We start from the raw sequence: 22,233 nt of genomic DNA, 5'->3' as shown, positions 1-22,233 counted from the left end.
TAAGTCCTGCTTACTCCACCTCTTAATATATCTAAATATATCTTCAATCTGTTCACTTTTCTCCGTGTGCACTATTACCATCACAGTCCAAACTTAACTGTAATAGCCTCTTACCTGATCTCTTTTTCACCCTTGTTCTCCCTATAATCTATTCTCTATACAGCAGTTAAAGTTTTCTTTTTTAAACATTTATCAGACCTTTTCATTCTCTTGCTTCAGACTCTCCAGTATCTTCCCACTGTACCTCGAGGAAAAAGCATACCATTTCTTTGGCTTGCAACACCCTTGTGCACTGGCTCCTCCATTTCCTACCATCCTCCCCCTTACTAACCACACTGGGCTTTTCTCTGATACTGTTGTGATTGTGTAGGATGCCTTGCTTTGGTTTTCAAATGGTTGAGTTCCTCTTATTTTTTTACAAATGTCACCTCAGTTGGTCTTCCCAAGCCACCCTAGAACATTTGCCTTGTCACACCCCATGTTGATTCTCTGTATGGAATGCGTCACTATGTTCCTTATATATGTATTTGTTTGTTGTATTTCTCCCCTACGGAGAAGCTGCCTGAGAGAATAGTGTCTTTATTATTATCGTTGTCATTTGCTGAATGAATGAGACACAAATCTAATTTGTTTGAAACTTTGTCCAGAGTAGTATTGCAGAACAGTCTGAGTACCAAATTCTCAATCCCACCTACTCAATGGTTTTTACCGTCATCACTTAATATTGAGTAAATTACTGCATCTTAGGCTTATTTTTCTTAGTGTAAAACTTGTCCTCTTGATATTTCAAGAGTGCAGGCTCTAATTATTAATAAACACCATCAGTGACTTGCCATACATTGTGTCTCAGCTTGTCAACAAGGGGAAGCGTTGTTAACTCTAAACCATGACGTCAAAAGGTTAAACAGACTAGGTTTACTCTTGTTCTTGTTGCTTTTGTTTATTTATTTTTTTACTATACAGGTGACCATCCACGGCAAGATAGTATGGATTTCAGTAATGAATGGGGTGACCCCTCTAACTGTCGATGTGGAGATAGACTGAAGCCACTAGAGCGGAGAGCTGCACGCCAGCACCAGCGATGTCTTGCACATTCTTTGGTTGGGACTCCTAATTATATTGCGCCTGAAGTGTTGTTACGAACAGGTAAAACGTTTGTTTCATAAATAATCTCAGTATGCCTTTAGACCAGCTGAAACTTACATTAGAATATGGCTCGTTTCAGGCTTATAATAAAAGTATTAATTTTACAGTATAAATTGGTGATTTAATATTAATTTTGATTGTATTAATTCTGAGCACTTTTTTAAAAGTGCTTATGAATAACCATAACTTTGGTATCTTATTTTAGGCTATACACAGTTATGTGATTGGTGGAGTGTTGGTGTCATTCTTTTTGAAATGTTGGTGGGACAACCTCCTTTCTTGGCACAAACACCATTTGAAACGCAAGTGAAGGTAAGGTATAGAATCTATACCAAAAGAATTGTTATGAAGTCCCAATACCATACACCTTTATCAGTCCTTTACTTTGAGCATCTTCATCTAGAATTAAAGAAAGAACTTGTAAGGTTACGGGAACCCACTAAAATTCCATGAGTGAACTCTTACCTCCATCATATTACTGTTACCATACTCATATCCTTCCTCACTCATACACTACATTCATATGTCATTCTCATAGAAGTTTTTAGTACCTTTTGAAGATGTATTCCAGTTTATTCTTACTACTGGCTGCTGGCTTTGTTTCCTTTCATGCACATTCTAGCCCCAAAGTACTAACAAATGTCTGTATCTCCCTGGCACTTAAATGAAAAGCTGCTCACAATTTTGACCATAAATTGTCCCATTAAAAAACCCTTTAGGGCTTCCCTGGTGGCGCAGTGGTTGAGAGTCCACCTGCCGATGCAGGGGATACGGGTTCGTGCCCTGGTCCGGGAAGATCCCACACGCCGCGGAGCGGCTGGGCCCGTGAGCCGTGGCTGCTGAGCTTGCGCGTCCGGAGCCTGTGCTCCGCAACAGGAGAGGCCACAACAGTGAGAGGCCCGCGTACCGAAAAAAAAGAAACAAACAAACAAAAAAACCCTTTAGTGGCCTTGTCTGTGGGTTAAAGTCCAAATTTGTCCTCAGTTCCTTTGTTCATACCATTCCCTCTGGAATGTCCTTCTTTCTCTCCCATGTTTCACAACCTTCCCCCCTTTCTGGTTCACTCCTGGTCATTTTAATCATTCTCTGAGAATGTCTTAAGATATCATCTTTTCTATGGTGCTCTCCTCAAGTTACAACTTCTGTCATTGCATTTAATACATTATATTTAAAACTTCTTTTAGAATTTCTTTTATTACAGGTCTACTGGTAATGCATTCTCTCGGGTTTGTGTCAGATTTGTTTGAAAGTGTCTTTATTTCCCCTTCATTTTAATATATATGTATATATGTAAGTATATGCATATGTATAAATACATGTATATTTGTGTGGGTGCTGTGTGTATGTAGAAAATTGGATGCTTTCTCCCTAATTTCAAGAACAAGTCAAAGATGTCTGTTCTAATGAGTCTTACTCAACGAAGTTCTGGAAGTCTTAGCCAGCGTAACACAGCAACAAAAAAAATAAAAGGCATAAAGATTAGAAAAAAATTAAAACTTGCTTTTATTCATAGATGACATAATTTTCTAATACTGAAAATCCCAGGGAATCTGAAAAACTCCAGAGAACTAATAAGTGAGTTTAGCGAGGTTGTAGGATATAAGGGTACTATGTAAAAATCAATTGTATTTCTATAGTCAAGCAATGAACAAATGGAAACTGAAATTTTAAAACAATACCATTTACAGTAGCTTCCCCAAAATGAAATACTTAGGTATAATATTGGGTCATATCATACCTATAATTCTATTAGGTATAAATCTAATAGAACATGAATAAGATCTGAATGCTAAAAGTTACAGACTCTGATGGAAAAAACCAAGATCTTAATAAATGGAGAATCATACCGTGTTGATGGATTGGAAGACTCAACATAATAAAGCTATCAGTTCCCCCAAAACTAATCTACAGATTTCACTCAAATCCAATAAAAATTCCCAGCAGGAATTTTTGTAGGTATAGGTGAGCCAATTCTAAAATTCATATGGGTAGACAAAGAAACTGATAACAAAACAGGTTTTTTAAAATAAATTTATTTTTTATTTATTTATTTTTGGCTGTGTTGGGTCTTTGTTGCGGTGCGTGGGCTTCTCATTGTGGTGGCTTCTCTTGTTGCGGAACACAGGCTCTAGGCGCGCGGGCTTCGATAGTGGTGGCTCGTGGGTTCTAGAGCACAGGCTCTGTACTTGTGGCGCACAGGGCTTAGTTGCTCTGCGGCATTTGGGATCTTCCCGTGTCCCCTGCATTGGCAGGCGGATTCTTAACTACTGCGCCACCAGGGAAGTCCCACAACAACAGTTTTTTAAAAGAAAGACAAAGTTTGAGGAATCAACTACTTGATTTTAAGACTTACTATGAAGTTACAGTAGTCCAGACAGTATGATATTGGCAATAGGATACACACACAGATAATGGAACAGGATAGTGAATAGGGAAATAGGACCACACAAATACGGCCATTTGTTCTTTGACAAAGGTACAAATGGAGAAAGGATAGTATTTCAACAAGTGGTGATGGAAAGATTGCTCAGCCATATACAAAAAATACTGACTCAACATAAACCTCACACCTTACACAAAGACTACCTCAAAATGAGCCATAGATCTAGATAAAATATAAAGGCTATACTTTTAAAAGAAAATGTAGGAGAAAATCTCTATGGCCTGGGCTTAGGTGAAGAGTTCTTAGAAATGACATCAAAATCATGGTTCATTAAAGAAAAGGTTGAGAATTTGGACTTCATCAAAAATTAAAAACTTTCAGTCTGCCAAAGACATAGTCAAACAATGAAAAGACAAGCTACAGTTTGGGAGAAAATACTTGCAGGTCACATACCCAATAGCAGGCTTATCTCTAGACTATTTAAGAACTCTCAAAACTTAAAGAAAAACAGCCTAATCCAGTGGCTTGATAGAGATTTCCTTAAATGTCTGTATCAGAAAAGAAAATCATGTCTCTCTCTTTAAGTATTCCCGAGAGGGTCAAAAGAAAGGCAGGCCTCTGGACTGGTCCCTCAGGGAATCACCAAGACCAGCCAAAATGCACAACCTCAAATTTTTGGAAGGCAAGGTCCTTACTGCCTACTTGGCACCATACCAGGAAAATGAGCTACCCTCTCCATAACCACAGTGGGGCTGAGGAGTGGTGAATGGTAGTTGGTTCATGCACTCTGCTATCTTACCAAGTTTTAGCAGCTTTTCCCTTCATGAAGCACTCCCCTTGTTGCTCTTAGGGTCTAGTCAGATTCCACAGTACCAACATGGTTGATTATGATGAGAGTTGAATCTTTTTTTCTCAATTTAATGATTGTTTTTGTGGAGGGACTGACCACTGAGGCTTCCTATTTGCCATTTTCCATGAGATCTCACTCTACTGTGTTTTTTACTATTATCTCTTTATATAGTTCTGTTAGAGGTTGCTTTAGTGATTATAAGATACATACTAAATTTTCATTGTCTACTTAGAATCAGTATCTTACCACTGAAAGTTCAGTGTAGAACCTTACTACCATATAGGTCCCTTCATTGTCTACCCTTTGTGTCTTAGTTTTTTATATATCACATCTACATAAATTTAAAACCTCATCCAGGACTTCCATTGGTGGTCCAGTGGTTAAGACTTTTCACCTTCCAAAGCATGGGCAGCTAAGATCCCACATGCCTCCTGGCCAAAAAAAAAAAAAACAAAACAAAACATGAAACAGAAGCAATATTGTAACAAATTCAATAAAAACTTTAAAAATGGTCCACATAAAAAAAAAAGCCTCATCCAACAATGTTAGTTTTTGTTTTCAACCATCAACTTATTTTAAAGAATTCAAGATGAGAATAGTCATTTGTATTTACCCAGATAGTTAGCGTTTTCCTTGCTTTCCTGCATTCCTGATGTTTTACGATTCTATATCAATCCCTTCTGTCTGAAGAACTTCCTTTAGCAAATATTTTAGAGCAGGTTTGCTTACAGCAGATTAGTTTTCCTTCATCTAAGAATGTCTTTATTTCACCTTCCTTAGGATATTATCACTTGGTAATAGAAGTCTGGGTTTCAGTTCTTGCAGCACTTTAAAATGTATCCACTTCCTTCTGTCCTCCATAGTTTTCTGATGAGAAATCTACAGTAATTCAAATCATTGTTCCCTCAAGTAATGCATCTTATTTTTTTCTTTCTTTTTTTTCTTTTTTTGCGGTACGCCGGCCTCCTGGCTTCTCACTGCTGTGGCGTCTCCCGTTGCGGAGCACAGGCTCCAGATGTGCAGGCTCAGCAGCCATGACTCACAGGCCCAGCCGCTCTGTGGCATGTGGGATCTTCCCGGACCGGGGCACAAACCCGCGTCCCCTGCATCGGCAGGTTGGACTCTCAACCACTGCACCACCAGGGAAGCCCAATGCATCATTTTTCACTGGCTACTTGAAAGAAATTTTCTTTAGCTTTCAATGTTGTAATTATGATTTGTCTGGGCATGTATTTCTTAGGGCTTGTCCTGTTTGGTGTCTCTTGACACCAAACAGCATCTTGAATTTACAGGTTTGTCTTTTATCAGATTTGGAGAATTTTCAGCTATCATTTCTTCAAATATTTTTCCTGTACCACATATTTTTTCCTTTTGTAACTCTGACACCAACGTTAGACCTTTTGGTATAGTCCCACAGGTTACCGAGCTTCTCATATTTTCAAACTCTTTTTTTCCTCTCTGTTGTTTAGGTTGTATCATTTCCATCGAGTTTTCTTTAAGTTCACTGATTCTTTCCTCTGACATCTCCATTCTGCTGTTGAGCCCATCCATTGAGTTTTTGTTTTTGTTTTTTTTTAAGTTTAAAGTCATGTTTATTCACATTGAATTTACATTCAGTAAAACTCACTCCGAAATTTGACAAATGCAATCACCACCATAATCAAAGTGTAGAACAGTTCTTCAACACCTGCCCCCGCTCCCCAGAAACCCTATGCACAAACTCCTCCCTGATCCTTAGGAATCCACTGATCCATTTTCTGTCAAAGGGGTCAAACTTAATCATCAAAATAATCTATTATAGAAAAAAATGTAAGCACAAAAAACCAAGTTTTTAAAAGGATACTTTGAAACATACAATGTTTAGAATAGTCAAAATGGGATTTAGAACTAACCTTTGTAAATTAAAGCAGCTGACAAAGTCGTCTTAAGATAGTTGTATTGCTAGGATAGCTAGTCTAGTTACTATGTTGAGCTTCAGGCTGGGGCTGGTTGGCAGAAAAATGATTTTAAATAGTTTAAATGGAATTGAATTCTACAGAAATTCTCTATGGTGCAGATACATGTTCTTGCAGATATTTGGCACCTTTTCAGAAGTTCTCCCCTGCTACCACCATGAAAGGGACAGTAAGCAAAAACCTCTACTCTGTATATATCAATCATAACATGTTCAAATACATGTTATCTCCTCAAAAAGCTTTCAAGCACCAGCCCTGTTTGTCAGCATCTTGAACTGGACTGAGCTGAGTCACGTGCCGAGGCCAAAAGGGTCCATTGAGTTTTTACTTTGGTTATTGAAGAGGGGGTTTAATTTTCTTCTCTACACAGCGCTGATAAGCTCATATATGAATAAGGAAGAATGAAGTTCATTTATTCATTTATTTAATAAATATTTATGGAGATCTACCCCTTCCTTCTCTCCCTCCCTTCCTTCCTCCCTCCCTCATTCCAGTTTATTCAAAACAAGAATAAGTGTCTATTGAATATCTATTAATTATGTGCCAGGCAATTTGCCAAACACTGGGAAATGCAAAGACAAAACATGGTCTATAGCCTTATGAAATTTTATACTGTAGTAGGACACAGACATAAATAGATACCACAAAGTATTAGAGATATTATGCTACAAGGAAATATATAGAACTGGGGAGGCACAGTAGAAAGTCATTTCTACCGTAGGTTGAAGGTCTTAACAGGGGAACTAAAACTTACAGTGAGTCATGTAATATGAGTACAAGTTGCCTAGAGTGGAGGGAATGGAAAGTAGGGTTATTTCCCACCGATTCATTATTACAGGTGTGGAAGGTGAGGGAATTCCCTGGCAGTCCAGTGGGTAGGACTCACACTTCCACTGCCAAGGGCCTGGGTTCGATCCCTGATGGGGGAATCTAAGATCCCACGAGCTGTGCGGCACAGCCAAAAAAATGAAGTAAAATAAAAAGGTAAGGAAGGTGAAATACCATGCAATTTATTTTTTTAAAAAAACACTAATAGTCCAGTAAGATTTTTTCATTTGAAACTTGGAGGAAATTTTTGTTTTACTTATTTATTTCTCTTCTTCTAATTTTTAAAAATCTTCCTTAAAGGTTATCAACTGGCAGACATCTCTTCATATCCCACCGCAAGCTAAACTGAGTCCTGAAGCCTCTGATCTTATTATTAAACTCTGCAGAGGACCAGAAGATCGCTTAGGCAAGAATGGTGCTGATGAAATAAAAGCTCATCCGTTTTTTAAAACAATTGATTTTTCCAGTGACCTGAGACAGCAGTCTGCTTCATACATTCCTAAAATCACACACCCAACAGATACATCAAATTTTGATCCTGTTGATCCTGATAAGTTACGGAGTGATGATAATGAAGAAGAAAATGTAAATGACACTCTGAACGGATGGTATAAAAATGGAAAGCACCCTGAACATGCTTTCTATGAATTTACCTTTCGGAGGTTTTTTGATGACAATGGCTACCCATATAATTATCCAAAGCCTATTGAATATGAATATATTAATTCACAAGGCTCAGAGCAGCAGTCAGATGAAGATGATCAGCACACAGGCTCAGAGATCAAAAATCGTGACCTAGTGTATGTTTAACACACTAGGAGATAATTGTAATGAGGCTTTGCAAAAAGGCCTGAAACGCAGGGGTTTTTGAAGCTCTGAGAGTAAAATTATGCAAATGTAACAGAGCTATGTATGTGTGCTCTGTGTACAATTTTTTATGTTCCTAAATTATGGGAAATCCTTTTGAAATGTTAATTTATTCCAGCCTTTTTAATCAGTAATTTAGAAAAAAAATTGTTATAAAGTAAATTATGAGCTGAATATTATAGTCAGTTCTTGGTACTTAAAGTACTTAAAATAAAAAATAGTGCTTTGTTTAAAAGGAGAAGCCTGATATCTATTTGTACATATGCTAAATAATTTTTTAAAAAACAAGAATTTTTGAAAATTTTTTGAAAGACAGTTTTAGTTTTATCTTGCTTTAACCAAATATGAAATATACCCCACATTTACAGAGGTGTTTTTCTTTCTTCCCCCATAATTTGTCTTTGGAAAAAAATAAGCTATAGAAATGAAGCCATCATGGTGGTGAGTGTTCCTAGGCTAATGATAATCTGTATAATTCACATTTTGTAACTAAGAAATACAAGGTTGAAACAGTATACTCATCCAAATGAAAAAATAGTGCAGTTTATCTTTTTTTCCCATCTGTGGAATATTTAATTTTCTAACATATCTCAGAAAATTACTGGCTTTGAAAGAAACAAAGCACTACTATTTTTCTTTTCATATTGGTATTTTTAATGCTGCTTTCAGTTTTTAAAGGGAACAAAGCTGCCATAAATTAAGATTTTCAATACTAAAAGCTAATAGGATCTTTCATATTTTTACTTTGAAATTAAAAAAAAAACTCCACATCCTAAGCAGAGAGATTATTTTCAGCTTCATGTGAAACTTTAATTAGAAATTATTTGTGGGTACTTACTAGAAAAGTACTTTTTCTATATAGTGACAGTTTTGATTATATCATCAGTAATGTTACAGTTTTCCTCTTTCAGAACAGAGATGCATACACAGATTGTTACTGGCAAAAGAAAATGTGGCTATTTGGCAATATTTTACCCATGGGCAGAGATTAATTGGTGAAAAAAAATTATTATTTAACTCCTAATTAAGGTGGCCATTAGTAATTAGGAAAAAATACATAGTGGTCTTAGTAGAAAATTCAAAACCTCCTAACTTATTAAGGTTAAACAGTATGTTTCTCAGCATTACTATTATATATAATACTTAGGTATAAGGACAACTTGTGGTTTCATACCAAAATACATTTAGCTTAACTTTTAGGAAGGGGAAAAGGGCTCTATTCTCACATTAGTAAAATTTGTATTTTATTTCCTGAAGCTCCACTGATAGGGAATTGTTTTATCAAAACAATATTTGTGGAGAAGAAGCATAATTTTAGTGATTTTTCAAACTTACAGCTTTCTTCAAATAAAAGCTACTGGAATCATGTGTGCAAGTAAAATTAAAGGCAAAGCTGTTCTGGTTGAATTGGGGAGAGCAAAAAAGATTTATTAGCTCACACTTCCCTCCTTTCTATAGGTGGCCTTTCTATAGTGGCCTTCTCAGCTTGTAAACCAATGCATTACCCGCTATGTAATGGTAGGTCTTTGGGAGTCATTGGTCCTTCTGAGAATCTGATGAAAGCTGTGGCCTCTCTTCCCAGAAAAATGCACATCAACACATACGCGTAAAATGTTGCATGCAGTTTAGGGATTTTGGATGTGTTGAAAGCTGTCACAAACTCTTGGTTAGGGACCTCTGTCCTGCAAGAACACTGATATATTAAACTAGGAACTTTGCTGTAAGTTTACTAATTAGTACTCAGATTAGCACATCTTGTATAAACACTGATAATTTATGGTGTGAAAGGTCTGTACCATGTGATAAGATATCCTTAGGACTGCCTCTCTTGCTGGTACAGCACCAAGACATCTTAAACACACCCTTTTGAGGGCACTGAAATACATGTTTGGCTTGTTACAAGCTTAATAAATATTTCTGAAGGACTTCTACTCAGAGGATTGTAGGAAAATGCACTATATAAGATGGCAGTCTTCATGGAACGTTTGATTAGTCCTGTAAAATTCTATGCAAAACAAATTAGTTCAAGAACTTTCTAGCTCAGTACTCAAATTTTTAAGTTATCCCCCTTGTTCTTCAGGCTTTCTCAGTCAGATTTATTGAAATTTCCATTTAGTTGTTTTATTTCTGGACTATGGTGCAATACAGAACAAAACCAACTTTGTTACATTTACATTGTAGGAAAACTAAGGTGCTGTCTTCTCCCCCTCCCTCCCCCCAAAATCTGTGTTGCCCTTATTCCTCAAATGTAACAGACACTACAAATTTTGTATTCTTTTAGGTTTCCTCTGACAGTATAAGCTTTTTGTGTTTATCTGAAGCAGTGTACAAGCCTTTCGTATCTGCATTTTTAGCAGTTTGGATATACTTATTAGCTGTCTTATTCCCAAACTATATCCAAATCTTCCAGTGTAGAATCTGGTGCTTCCTGACCAAAAAGATGAGAACGATGTCAAAAATCTATATGCTCTCAATTGAAATGGAGTGAAAACATTGATCGTTCATGTTTTCTTTTTAAAATAATTTTCCCACTCATTAAAAAAAACTTGCTGTCTTTCTTATACTCACCCCCTTTATGCATATCAGTGGTATTTATGAAATGTGTTCTATAATTATGTAATTGTAGATACAGTTATGTATTGTCCAGTGACGTCCTAAGGCAGGCCCTGTTGCTGTATCTTTTCTACCTTATTTGTAATAGAAACTATAGAATGTATGACTAAGAAGTCACTTTGAGATTGACTTTTTTAAAAAGTTATTACCTTCTGCTGTTGCAAAGTGCAAAACTGTGAGTGGAAATGTTTTCTTCTGACTTAATAATATGTTGAAATTAGAGAATACAGTGGGAGGATTTTTAGATATTGCTGCTGCTGTTACCTAAGGTACTTTAGAAATTTTTCTTTAATAAACAAAAATAAACAAAAATCCCTTTGGTATTTAAAGTGAAACATTTAGCCTGTTTGTTTTAATCTAAAACAGAAAGTAATTTGGATCAACATAATGGTGTATTTGTAAAGCGCCTTAATAGATCCCTTTGTGAAGGCACTATACCACAGTTTACTTTTATATTGTGTTATGTATATAAGTATTTTGTATTAAAATTGAATCAATACAACACTACAGTTTTATAAAATAATGCTTTGTAAGGAAAAGGAGTTACAGCATTGCAATATAACTAAATTGTTTTGCATACTTCTGAATGTAGTAGATATGAATAATCAGCCTGTGTTCTTAATGAATCTATTTGTATTTCCCCAATCATTTTCTCTAGTGTAACATTTGCTGGGATCATAATAAAAAAAAAGCAAAATTCAAATCTTTAAATTATGTGTGGAAGGCTGACTTTTAGGCTGCTTAGTTGATTTTTTAATTCAAAAATGTAATCTTTTTATTCTCAGAGAAAATTTATGATTAAAAATTTGAGGACTTCCCTGGTGGCACAGTGGTTAAGAATCTGCTTGCCAATGCATGGGAAACAGGTTCCATCCCTGATCTGGGAAGATCCCACATGCTGCAGAGCAGCTAAGCCCATGCACCACAACTACTGAAGCCCACACACCCTAGAGCCTGCGTGCCTCAACTACTGAAGCCCGTGCATGCTAGGGCCTGCGTGCCTTAACTACTGAGCCCACATGCTGCAACTACTGAAGCCCGCGTGCCTAGAGCCGAAGCCACCGCAATGAGAGGCCTGCGCACCACAACGAAGAGTAGCCCCCCACTCACTGCAACTAGAAGAAAGCCCGCGCACAGCAACGAGGACCCAACGCAACCAAAGATAAAAAAGTACTAAAGTTCTTTAAAAAAAAAATTTGATGCTTTGAAATTAAAACATATATAGCTAATGAGAATCCCTACGTAAATTAAGGCAAACTGAGTAGTTAGTGTAGCCCAGTAAAATTTTTTCATTTTGTCCAGTATAAGTACAATAAATTTTTCATGTTAAAGGCTCCCTTTAGATCACAGATTTAAACCTTTTTAAATTATTGAACTCTGCATTTAGTATCATTTGAACCCAGTTAGTAAAAATGTGAAGTTATTAGCTAATCTCTTTTCCTTTATTTACAATCTTCTTACTTTATGACATGAACTGCCTACCAAATAAAGTATATGTGTTGGATGTTAAATCTTAAATCAGCTTTACAAAGATGAACAAATATTTAGGGTTTTTTCTCCCCCTTTTTCAAGCATTACCATCATTCTTTTTTAAAAAAATTTATTTAGTTTTGGCTGCGTTGGGTCTTCGTTGCTGCACCTGGGCTTTCTCTAGTTGCAGTGAGCGGGGGCTACTCTTCATTGTGGTGCGCGGGCTTCTCATTGTAGTGGCTTCTCTTGTTTCTGAGCATGGGCTCTAGGTGCAAGGACTTCAGTAGTCGTGGCGCATGGGCTCAGCAGTTGTAGCACACAGGCTTAGTTGCTCCAGAGCATGTGAGATCTTCCTGGACCAGGGCTCAAACCCGTGTCCCCTGCATTGGCAGGGGAATTCTTAACCACTGTGCCTCCAGCGAAGTCCTTACCATCATTCTTAGGTCTCCTTTTATCCTCTTGTTAGCACTCACTTGTAAAAAACTTTAAAAAAATATTTATTTGGCTGCGCTGGCTCTTAGTTGTGGCATGCGGGATCTAGTTCCCTGACCAGGGCTCGAACCCAGGCCCCCTGTGTTGGGAGCTCAGAGTCTTAACCACTGGACCAACAGGGAAGTCCCACTTGTAAATTTATATTTGGTCTATATGAGGCTGTTGTATAGCTGATGCAAACTGCATTATGCTTATGATTCATTTTACTACATTTTTTTAAGATTTCCAATTAATGTATTTATTTGTCCTTTTCGTTAGCGTATTTTTGGTGCGTGAGAAGTGATGAGGACTCCATGGAATCCAATTTCCCTTTTAATTCTGTAGCTCTCATGATATGTTCAGAGAAAATGTCTCTAATACAATGTGTTTGCCTTCATATGTCATCATCGTCATCCAGGAGCTCTCAGCCAGGTTAGCTGTGGTTTCAGCAGACCTGCATCACAGTTTAATTTCTTTCTTTGCCCAAGCTACTTTTCCGTGACTTCCACACCATCTTCTAGCAGACGACTGAATGGTGGACATACACTCCTGGTCCTGGAGAGTCTCCTGTTGAGGTGGGAGGCAGCTGCGGCTCACCCTGGGAACATAGAAACTGGTGGCAGCCATTCTTTGCAGCTTGTTCTACTGCGTGGACCCTGGTGCTGACGGGTGCCATTGTGGGACCCTCCGTCTAGCTCATTGGCTCTCTCATTTTACTGCATTTTGGATCCATGTTTGGCATGCTTAAAGTTGCGACCATACCTTGTTATGCCAAAGGCAAATACACAGAAAATGTATCTGCTTTTGTGTGAGGGCTAAAAGGAGGATATCAAATTTATGTTTGAAACATAGGCAGTTACTGTCCTCCCAAGTATCCAGTCTTTCCTTCTCCCTTCCATAAAGTCATCCAGAGATCCTGGACATTTTGGTGGATTCACAATCTGGGTGGGACTTTGAGTTGTTTTCCCTGGAGGAGGGTTAAATTTGTTCTGTAGTGAAAAGGGATTCTCAAGAGTTCCTAGCTCCCAGAGGGGTTGACTAATGACACAGGCTGCTCTTGTTCTCCAGCTTCCATTCTCTCAGTTGTCCTTTTACTAATAGAGCCCCCATCCCTGTTCATGTTTCAACTGTCCCACTAGAGCCCATGTTTCTCACATTCCCTTGTAATTTGTGGCCACATGACTAGGTTTTGGCCACTGGGATATAAGCAGATGTGATATATGCAAATTCTACTTCATACACTTAAAGGTGATATTGCTTGCCCTTTACTTGCTCCTTCCCGCTTCCCACAGGATGGAACATAGAATCATGACTTTATATTGAACCATAAAATCTAGGAAAATACCCTAGTGATGGTGGATTAACAAAATGAATAAAACCTGGCTACCTGAAAGATGGCGTGAAGCAGGGCTGTCTATCCAACTGCAGAATATTAAAAGGAAAAAAAATTCATATATATACCATTTGTTACTGTTGCTGAACTTGTACCCCAACTACTGTGTACCTTGTGTTAGTGTATAATCTGATTTTCAAAACAATTTGAGGTCATTTATACTTTGTCTATCTCCCATGCAGTGATTCATGAAATTCGGTTATTTACCTAATGCATTTTTCTCTAATTCATCATCTTCATCCCCATTGTTTGGTTAAACTAATTTGGTTAAGGCCCTCATCAGTACTTTTTTTTTTTAAAACATCTTTATTGGAGTATAATTGCTTTACAATGGTGTGTTAGTTTCTGCTGTATAACAAAGTGAATCAGCTATACATAAACACATATCCCCATATCCCCTACCTCTTGTGTCTCCCTCCCACCCTCCCTATCCCACCCCTCTAGCTGGTCACAAAACACTGAGCTGACCTCCCTGTGCTACGTGGCTGCTTCCCACTAGCTATTTTACATTTGGTAGTGTATATATGTCCATGCTACTCTCTCACTTGGTACCAGCTCACCCTTCCCCCTCCCCGTGTCTTTAAGTCCATTCTCTACATCTTTATTCCTGTCCTGCCCTAGATTCTTCTGAGCCTTTTTTTTTTAAGATTCCATATATATGTGTTAGCATATGGTATTTGTTTTTCTTTCTGACTTACTTCACTCTGTATGACAGTCTCTAAGTCCATCCACCTCACTGCAAATAACTCAATTTCATTTCTTTTTATGGCTGAGTAATATTCCATTGTATATATGTGCCACATCTTCTTTATCCATTCATCCGTCGATGGACACTTAGGTTGTTTCCATGACCTGGCTATTGTAAATAGAGCTGCAGTGAACATTGTGGTACATGACTCTTTTTGAAATATGGTTTTCTCAGGGTATATGCCCAGTAGTGGGATTGCTGGGTCGTATGGTAGTTCTATTTTTAGCTTTTTAAGGAACCTCCATACTGTTCTCCATAGTGACTGTATCAATTTACATTCCCACAAACAGTGCAAGAGGGTTCCCTTTTCTCCACACCCTCTCCAGCATTTATTATTTGTAGGTTTTTTGATGATGGCCATTCTGACTGGTAAAGGCCCTCATCAACTCTTTCTTTTTTTTTTTTTTTTTTTTTTTTTTGTGGTATGCGGGCCTCTCACTGTTGTGGCCTCTCCCGTTGCGGAGCACAGGCTCCGGACGCGCAGGCTCAGCGGCCATGGCTCACGGGCTTAGTTGCTCCGCGGCATGTGGGATCCTCCCGGACCGGGACACGAACCCGTGTCTCCTGCATCGGCAGGCGGACTCTCAACCACTGCGCCACCAGGGAAGCCCCCCTCATCAACTCTTAACTGAATTATTGTAATAACTTCCTAACTGGAGTCTTTGACTTCATTCTGTTCCTTCAAGTTTATTATCCAACTGTCAACCAAATGACATACTTGAAAGATAACTCTAGATTCTGCTTCTAGTATGACCAAGTAAGCTCCTGATGGATTGACTTTATCATATGTAACAACTATAAATTCAGGGGGAAAAAAAACTAGCTAAAGATACAGAAGTGGTACCAAGAGCAGGCAGATTCTGGGTGGAAGTCAACACTTGGGAGAGAGGAATGGCATTAGATGAGTGTCTCATTTTCATGGTATCTTGCCTGAGAATGGCCCAAATCTCTACCTGAATCATGAACCACATATGTGTGGGGAGGAATCCAAGCATCCCAAGAATCAAAGAACTAAACTGACATTTGAGATGCTGCCCAACGGAAAGAGAATCAAACCAAGTTAATTGCTTGCTTCACCAAGCAAACAAAACACCTCCAGAGGCATATCCCAGAATCCAGAGTGTAATGTACTGTATCCAACATCCGTGATACAATCCAAACTTACCTGGCATACTATGAAATATACAAATATGACCTAGTCTCAAGAGAAAACACAATCCGTGGAGGTTGACCCCAAGATCTTATTTCCAACATCTGGAATTGGCAAAGATATTACAACGGCTCTTATAACTATGCGTGATGATGTAAGGAAAAACATTCTCATAAACGTACAAATAGGCAATCCCAACAAGAAAATAGAAGCTATAAGAAATTACCCAAAGGAAATTTTCCTTGATTGAAGACATAAACTGGCAAACTATAGAAAGCTCATGAGAGGTCCAATAAATTGCATTATTTAATTGCATGTATAATAAAAGTATCTCTGGAAGGTAGTTAACAAGTTTGATGTTACTGTCTCTGGGGATGGGAACTGGATTTCTAAGGTAGCAAGAATAGTAGAAAGACTTCCCACTATATAAGCTTTTGTATCATTTGAATTTGAACCATGTAAATGCATTGCCTATCCAAATATAAATTCGTAAAATGGAAATAAAAAATAAAATCTTTTAAGTTCAAGTGGAGGAATGAAGAAGAAGATACACTTTCTTTGAGACAGGAGGCAAAACCAAAGGGCAAGAGTGAAAGAGACATTTGTTAAGTTGGAGGGTCAAAGTATTGGGATTAGGTTATGCTGCATATGATACCCAACACAACGACTGCTTAGACAGACAATATCTGGACTTGGCAGTCCACACCTGCTATAACATCTCCACGAGGTCAGTCCACACTTCGTCTGTTCAATTCTGCTATCTTCATCGCATGGCTTATATCCTAAAGGTCATTATGGTCAGTAGTTGGCTGCTTATCCTCTATCCATTTTTTTCCGTGTTCTAATCTGGTGAAAAGAGGGGATGATGTGACTGGAAGGGGGATTTTCAGGGCCTCGCCCTGTAAGTTTCCTTCCCCAAAGTTCTATGTAACACGGCCACTGGCCAGAAGTGAGATCCACGGCCACAGCTAGCTGCATGAGAGTCTGGAAAATGTAGTGCTTATTCAAGCTAGGTTCTGTTACCAAGGAAAATGCGTATTTGGTGGGCAGATGGCAGTCTCTGCCTCAGTGAGCAAGTTGAGGGGATTTCAACCTGATAGCTTCTATTTCCTCTGAAGGTGGAGACAGAGTGATTTGCTGAAAGGGCAGAAAGGGGTATGTGGCTGGCATGAGGGCAGTGGTGAAAGTCTGAAATAACTAATGTGAAGAGTAGGAGATATAACTGAGGTGGGACATGCAGAAAAATATGTTTCAGGTGGGTTAGACATCATGCAGTTGTGGTGCATCGATCTTCAAGGTGGTGTGATTTTTTTTTTTCCTATGGCATTCAGCAATCTGGGAGTAGCAGGTCTGTGATGGAAGCTATTATTGAGGAAGAATGTGCATAAGGTTAGTGAACAGCACTGGGGATCTGTCTCAGTTTGTTGCTGCAAGTACTGTGACATAATCTAAAGATTCAGCAGATTCTGGTCCTCGGTTTGCAGAATCTCAGTTCCCGACCAGGGACTTAACCCGGGCCACAGCAGTGAAAGCCTGGAACCCTAAGCACTAGGCCACCAAAGAACTCCCTCTTTTTTTTTTTTTTTTTTTTTTTTAGCAGATTCTTAAATCATGGTTAGAATTTTCTAGTCTTATACATACTCTGTATCCCAAGAGACGGCTCAAATTTTTGAAGGAGGTAGAGGAGGACTGCCAGTTGCAATAAACCAGGTGAGTGAAAATAGTCCTGAAAGTCCTTGTAGATTTCTCTGATGAAATGTAAAAAGTGTCTCCAAATTCGGTTTTTTTTTTTTTTTTTTTTTTACTGATTTAATGTATTTATTCTACAAATATCTAATTAATGTCTGCAATATGCTAGACATTGCCCTAGTCAAATGGAGGAAGTATCTAACTTCATTAAAGTTTACCTACTGGGGCAAGAGAGACAGCAAATACATAATGTCGAGAAATGGTTTGCATGTCTTTCCCTCCCGAGTAATTCCAGGAGTCACAACACTTCTTGCAAGAGTCGCCCAATCTATTCTCTCTCCCCTCCAAACCCTTCTACTCACAGTTGCGTATTTCCTATCTAAATTATGCCTTCATTTGAATACCTTCAATGGCTCCTTTGTGCCTATTGAACAAAATTGAAACTCTTTCCTGGCACCTACCTCTTTACCTACTTTTCATGAACTTCCCGGTATGTGTCCTATGATCCTGCCAAATTACTGTCACCATTTGCCAGAAAAAAATAATCTCCAATTATTCTGAGTCCCAGTTTGGACACAATCATTTTAGAGGGATGGTGGTTGTAGAAGCCACACTGTAGAAGAAGAAATGACTAGTGTAGTAGTCATGAGGGCAGTACACAAATATTCTGTTTTTCCTTCAGGGCACACTGTAAAGCTCCATGTCCCATCTCTTTGAAATCAGGCTTCGCCACATGACTTGCTCTGGCCAATGAAATGTGGACAGAAGTGGCACGTCTCACATCCAGGCAGAAGTTATGCAAGTTATTGCATTTTCTTTTTTCCACTGTCCAGGGTCCCAGTGCCTGCATCCACTCTACCATGAACATACAGAGTAAATGAGAAGAAAAAAATTCCTGGCGTTTGAAAGCTCTTCAATTTAGAGAGGTTATGACAGGGTACCCTAGTCTTCCTAGACTAGTGCAACTAGTGAAGAAACAGAAGTAGTAAATGTAAGCCATTGTTTGGAGGTTTTTTGTTTTTTGATTTTAAAAATTAACTTCATTGAGGTATAAATTATGTACAATAAAATGCATCCATTTTATGTGCACTGTTCAGTGTTTTAATAAACATATACACCTGCTTAACCACTACTCTGAGATATAGAACATTTCCATCACCTCAAAACATTTCCTCATGCCTTCTTGCAGTCTAGTCCTTCTCCTCACTTATCCCAGCCCCCAATCCAGCCTCAAACAAACACTGACCACCTTTCTGTTACTGCAGACTACTTTTGCCTGTTCTAGAATTTCATATAAATGGAGTCATGTAATATGTATTCATTTTGTGCCCTCTGAGAAGTTTTTAGACTATAAATTGCCTTTATAATTCAACATACCTTTTCACTCATATAAAAAATGAAAGTTGATTCAGTCTAACTAGGGTAATTAACCTGTACCTCCCTGAATTATTTTTTCATTTCAAAAAGCTATACTAATTATACTTTCCTATACTAATTATACTTTACATTACAATAGAGTTCAAATCCATCATAGTGAAACTATTATTTTCTACTTAGTTGAGAATTTTACAAGACTTTAAGCTTCATGAAACATTCTATTTTGTTGACCACTGTTTACCCAATGCCTACAATGCTGTCTGGCATGTATTAGTTGCTCAATAAACATCTGTGGACTGAATGGATTTCCCTTGAATTGCCTTTATATAAGTCTGTGTTAAATTAATGGGATGCTTTAAAATCAGAATTTTAATTACCATGCACTCCTAGAGGATAACGTGTCTTAAGTCCCTCTATGCCACCTTAGGGGGAAGTAGAGGACGGAGATCCTGGAGGAAGCATGGCCACTAGTACTGTCGAGTACGTATGTTTCTGTACATCGTGGAACATAATTTTGTTGTCTGGTTGCATTAAAACGTTGACCAAAAAAAATCAAGAATATAAAATTCCTCCATCATTGTGTCCGAATACCTTTGTTTACCCATTCTCTGTTTTATTCATGTTATGTCGTGACAAGCGCCTCAGCCAAATTCTGAGTATTTGGTTCTAAAACAGGATTTGTCACAAACGAATTGTTTGATTCTTGACACTCACCTGTAAAATCGACACTCTGACCTCCTAACCTCTGAAGAGAGTGATGAAAATCAAGTGGGAGGAAAAGTGAGGAAGCACTGCGAAAAACATATTGAGGAACACGAGACGGTAGCTCTAATTTGAGTCATTACTAACCGCCTCTGCCCAGTCCAAGCAGGAGGCTGTGGCGCGGGACTGCGCAGGCGCGCCCGTCGGCCCCGCCCCACCTCCGTCGGCCCCGCCCCACCCCCGTCGACCCCGCCCCACCTCCGTCGACCCCGCCCAACCGGCGCCCGGCGCGCGCACGCCACCCGGCGTCCTCGCTCCCGGGGCGTATCCCAGCTTTCGGCGGGGTCACCGAGGTTCCCCCCAGCACCGGAAGTGACCCTGGCGGGTTTGCCTTCAAATTCTCGGCGAGTGGACGCTGGTGACGACTGGACGAGGCAGTGCTGGGTCCGTGAGCACAAAACAGGGTGGTTGGGGCAGGACAGGGCAGGGGCCTCCTTCCTCGCTGCCCGGAGCCCCGCTCGGCCCTCCCGCTCCGCCTGCCGCTGGGCGGTTTCCCGAGGAGCCTCGGAGACACAGGTGAGTGTTGGCTCTCTAGCTCTCCTGGGAACCCCCGACCCACGTGGCCGGGTCGGCGAGGGATTCGGGAGCCTGTGATGCGATCCCGGTGCGCATTCTGCTGTGAACTTGCCGGTGCCTGCGCCGAGGTCCTAGGTCCTTGCTGTTGTCGCTGACACCTGTGGCTCGGGTGACGGTCCCCCTACCGGAGGAGTCCTGTCCGGCCGGAGACTTCTGGGGGCTCCTGCCGATCCCACTCTAGGCCTGTCTCCTTAGAGAAGTCTCCGGCCGAGAGAACCTGTTTTTAATTTCCTCGCTTTTTTGACGGGTCCTCTCCCGAATTCGTCCACGCCCCCGCCCGAAACCCTCTACCCTAAAAAAAAAACACCAAAAGCCTTGACTTTGGGGATGCAGCTTCCTTTCTTATGTTTTGTTAGGTAGGTGTGCTATTGTTGAGGATGTTCTTTCTTATTTAGTTTATTCTGGAGCCGGGCGTCCTCTGGGAGGCTATGGCCCTTTTTGTTTAGAGTTGGTACCTTTTACAAAACGTATCCCTCGAAACTTTGTTTCATACTGTGTATTATATGGTGATGAAGTTAGCGATGAACGTGGATCCTTAATGCCTTGCAGTGGATAGTCTCAGGCCCTTATTTACTCAAAAATAATTTTCTCTTTTAACTACGAAGTGCCATTTTTATATCAGTTACTAACATTTATATCAGTTACTAACATTGCTGCTCTCTTGAAAGCACTCATTTGTCTTCCTCTTTGAAATCAGACCTTTAGATACTGCTGAGTACATTCCTAACGTTTTAGAATGTGTGCGATAAGTCTTTGCCCCATAGTCACAATGCTAGAACACCAAGGTATCAAGAAAGATTCTTGTGATGTTCACACAGGCCTAAATATCTCAGTGTGCAGCCTTATTTTCTTTTCCAAAAGAGATGGTTTTTGTAATCAGTGAGTTCTCACACAAAGAAATAGTGGCAAAACTCTTGTATTAGTATTAATAACTTGTGACTTGTTTCATATCTTAAAAAAAAAAAAAAGGCAGTGCCAATCGACCTTCCAACATTCTTAGACTATGAAAAGCTATATAAAGCTCCTTTATGGCATTGGTTATTCAAGACCTTTTTACATTTTATAGATTCAGTATTAGGCATATTATATAGTCTACAACGGATTCTGCATCTTATTTTGAAACTGGTATCACAATTCTGACAAATACTAAGGATTAGAGAATCTTGTAGAATTTACTGTATTAAAAACAATGTTGAATTTCTGTTTACAACAATGATTCTGGATTGTTTGTTTTTTAGCTGTTTGACTGGTTTGTGGACCACACAGCGTCACATTGTTTGCTAGAAATTTTGCTGTAATATTGAGTTTTTAGTGTTTAAAAGAATTTTGACTTTGTTATTTGAATTAATATTTCATGTTGCATCTTACTCAGTTTAAATAAATGAATTTAGTCATTAAGATAAATAAATATTCAGTACACTTAAGCAAAAGGGTGGTTCTGATAGGATCATGTAAAGGAATAGCTTGCTGTGAGATAAAGCATGCATCACCTATGTTTATGTTTATTTTTCTCTTTAATAATCTCTTTAAAAACCAACAGTCTGTGTTTTTGGACAGTCTCATTTTTTATAATTTTATAATCTCATTTTTGTTCTATTAATTGAACCAACAGGTAGTGTTTACAGTTCACTGTGGTTAAAATTTGGTCTACAGGCTTTTCTTCACATATATTCATTTCTTCAAGTACTGCCAGATATTGTGTCAGGTAGACCCAAAGTCTGTCTTCCTAAAGTGTAATTTTGGCAATGATAAGGATATATTCTTGAAAATTGAAGAATTTCATAAATTCAGTGTTGACATTCATTTGAGAAGAAGAATGTCTGATACTAAAAGAGTAGGAAAATTTGTTTTTTGTCTAACATTTAGTCATTGCGTGATATTTGGATACATTTTCAGTAAACACATCGTTTGTTTGATAACCAAGAATTTTTCAGGTCATTTTTAATGTGGCCTTG

The 22,233-nt window shown here is 38.8% G+C and overlaps 2 protein-coding genes across 3 annotated transcripts in view; both read left to right on the top strand.

Moving 5' to 3' along the window:
* Positions 1-11,350, top strand: part of LATS1 (large tumor suppressor kinase 1) — a 42,388-nt gene extending 31,038 nt beyond the window's left edge. For both annotated transcript variants that reach the window (XR_010836084.1, XM_059083452.2), the window contains 3 exons: positions 964-1,146; positions 1,352-1,458; positions 7,463-11,350. Coding sequence is in view for 1 of the 2 variants with exons in the window: in XM_059083452.2 (XP_058939435.1) it covers positions 964-1,146; positions 1,352-1,458; positions 7,463-7,972 (800 nt within the window). In the remaining variant the exon portion in view is untranslated. The remainder of the gene's footprint in view (positions 1-963; positions 1,147-1,351; positions 1,459-7,462) is intronic.
* Positions 11,351-19,914: 8,564 nt separating this feature from the next.
* Positions 19,915-22,233, top strand: part of KATNA1 (katanin catalytic subunit A1) — a 34,281-nt gene continuing 31,962 nt past the window's right edge. Inside the window, exon 1 of the mRNA XM_059083476.2 lies at positions 19,915-20,218. The gene's annotated coding sequence lies outside the window, so the exon portion shown is untranslated. The remainder of the gene's footprint in view (positions 20,219-22,233) is intronic.

This window comes from Kogia breviceps, chromosome 13 (genome assembly GCF_026419965.1).
Source record: "Kogia breviceps isolate mKogBre1 chromosome 13, mKogBre1 haplotype 1, whole genome shotgun sequence".
Lineage (NCBI taxonomy): Eukaryota > Metazoa > Chordata > Mammalia > Artiodactyla > Physeteridae > Kogia > Kogia breviceps.
The sequence above is the reverse complement of the archived record's forward strand: the minus strand, read 5'-3'. Positions and strand labels throughout refer to the sequence as shown.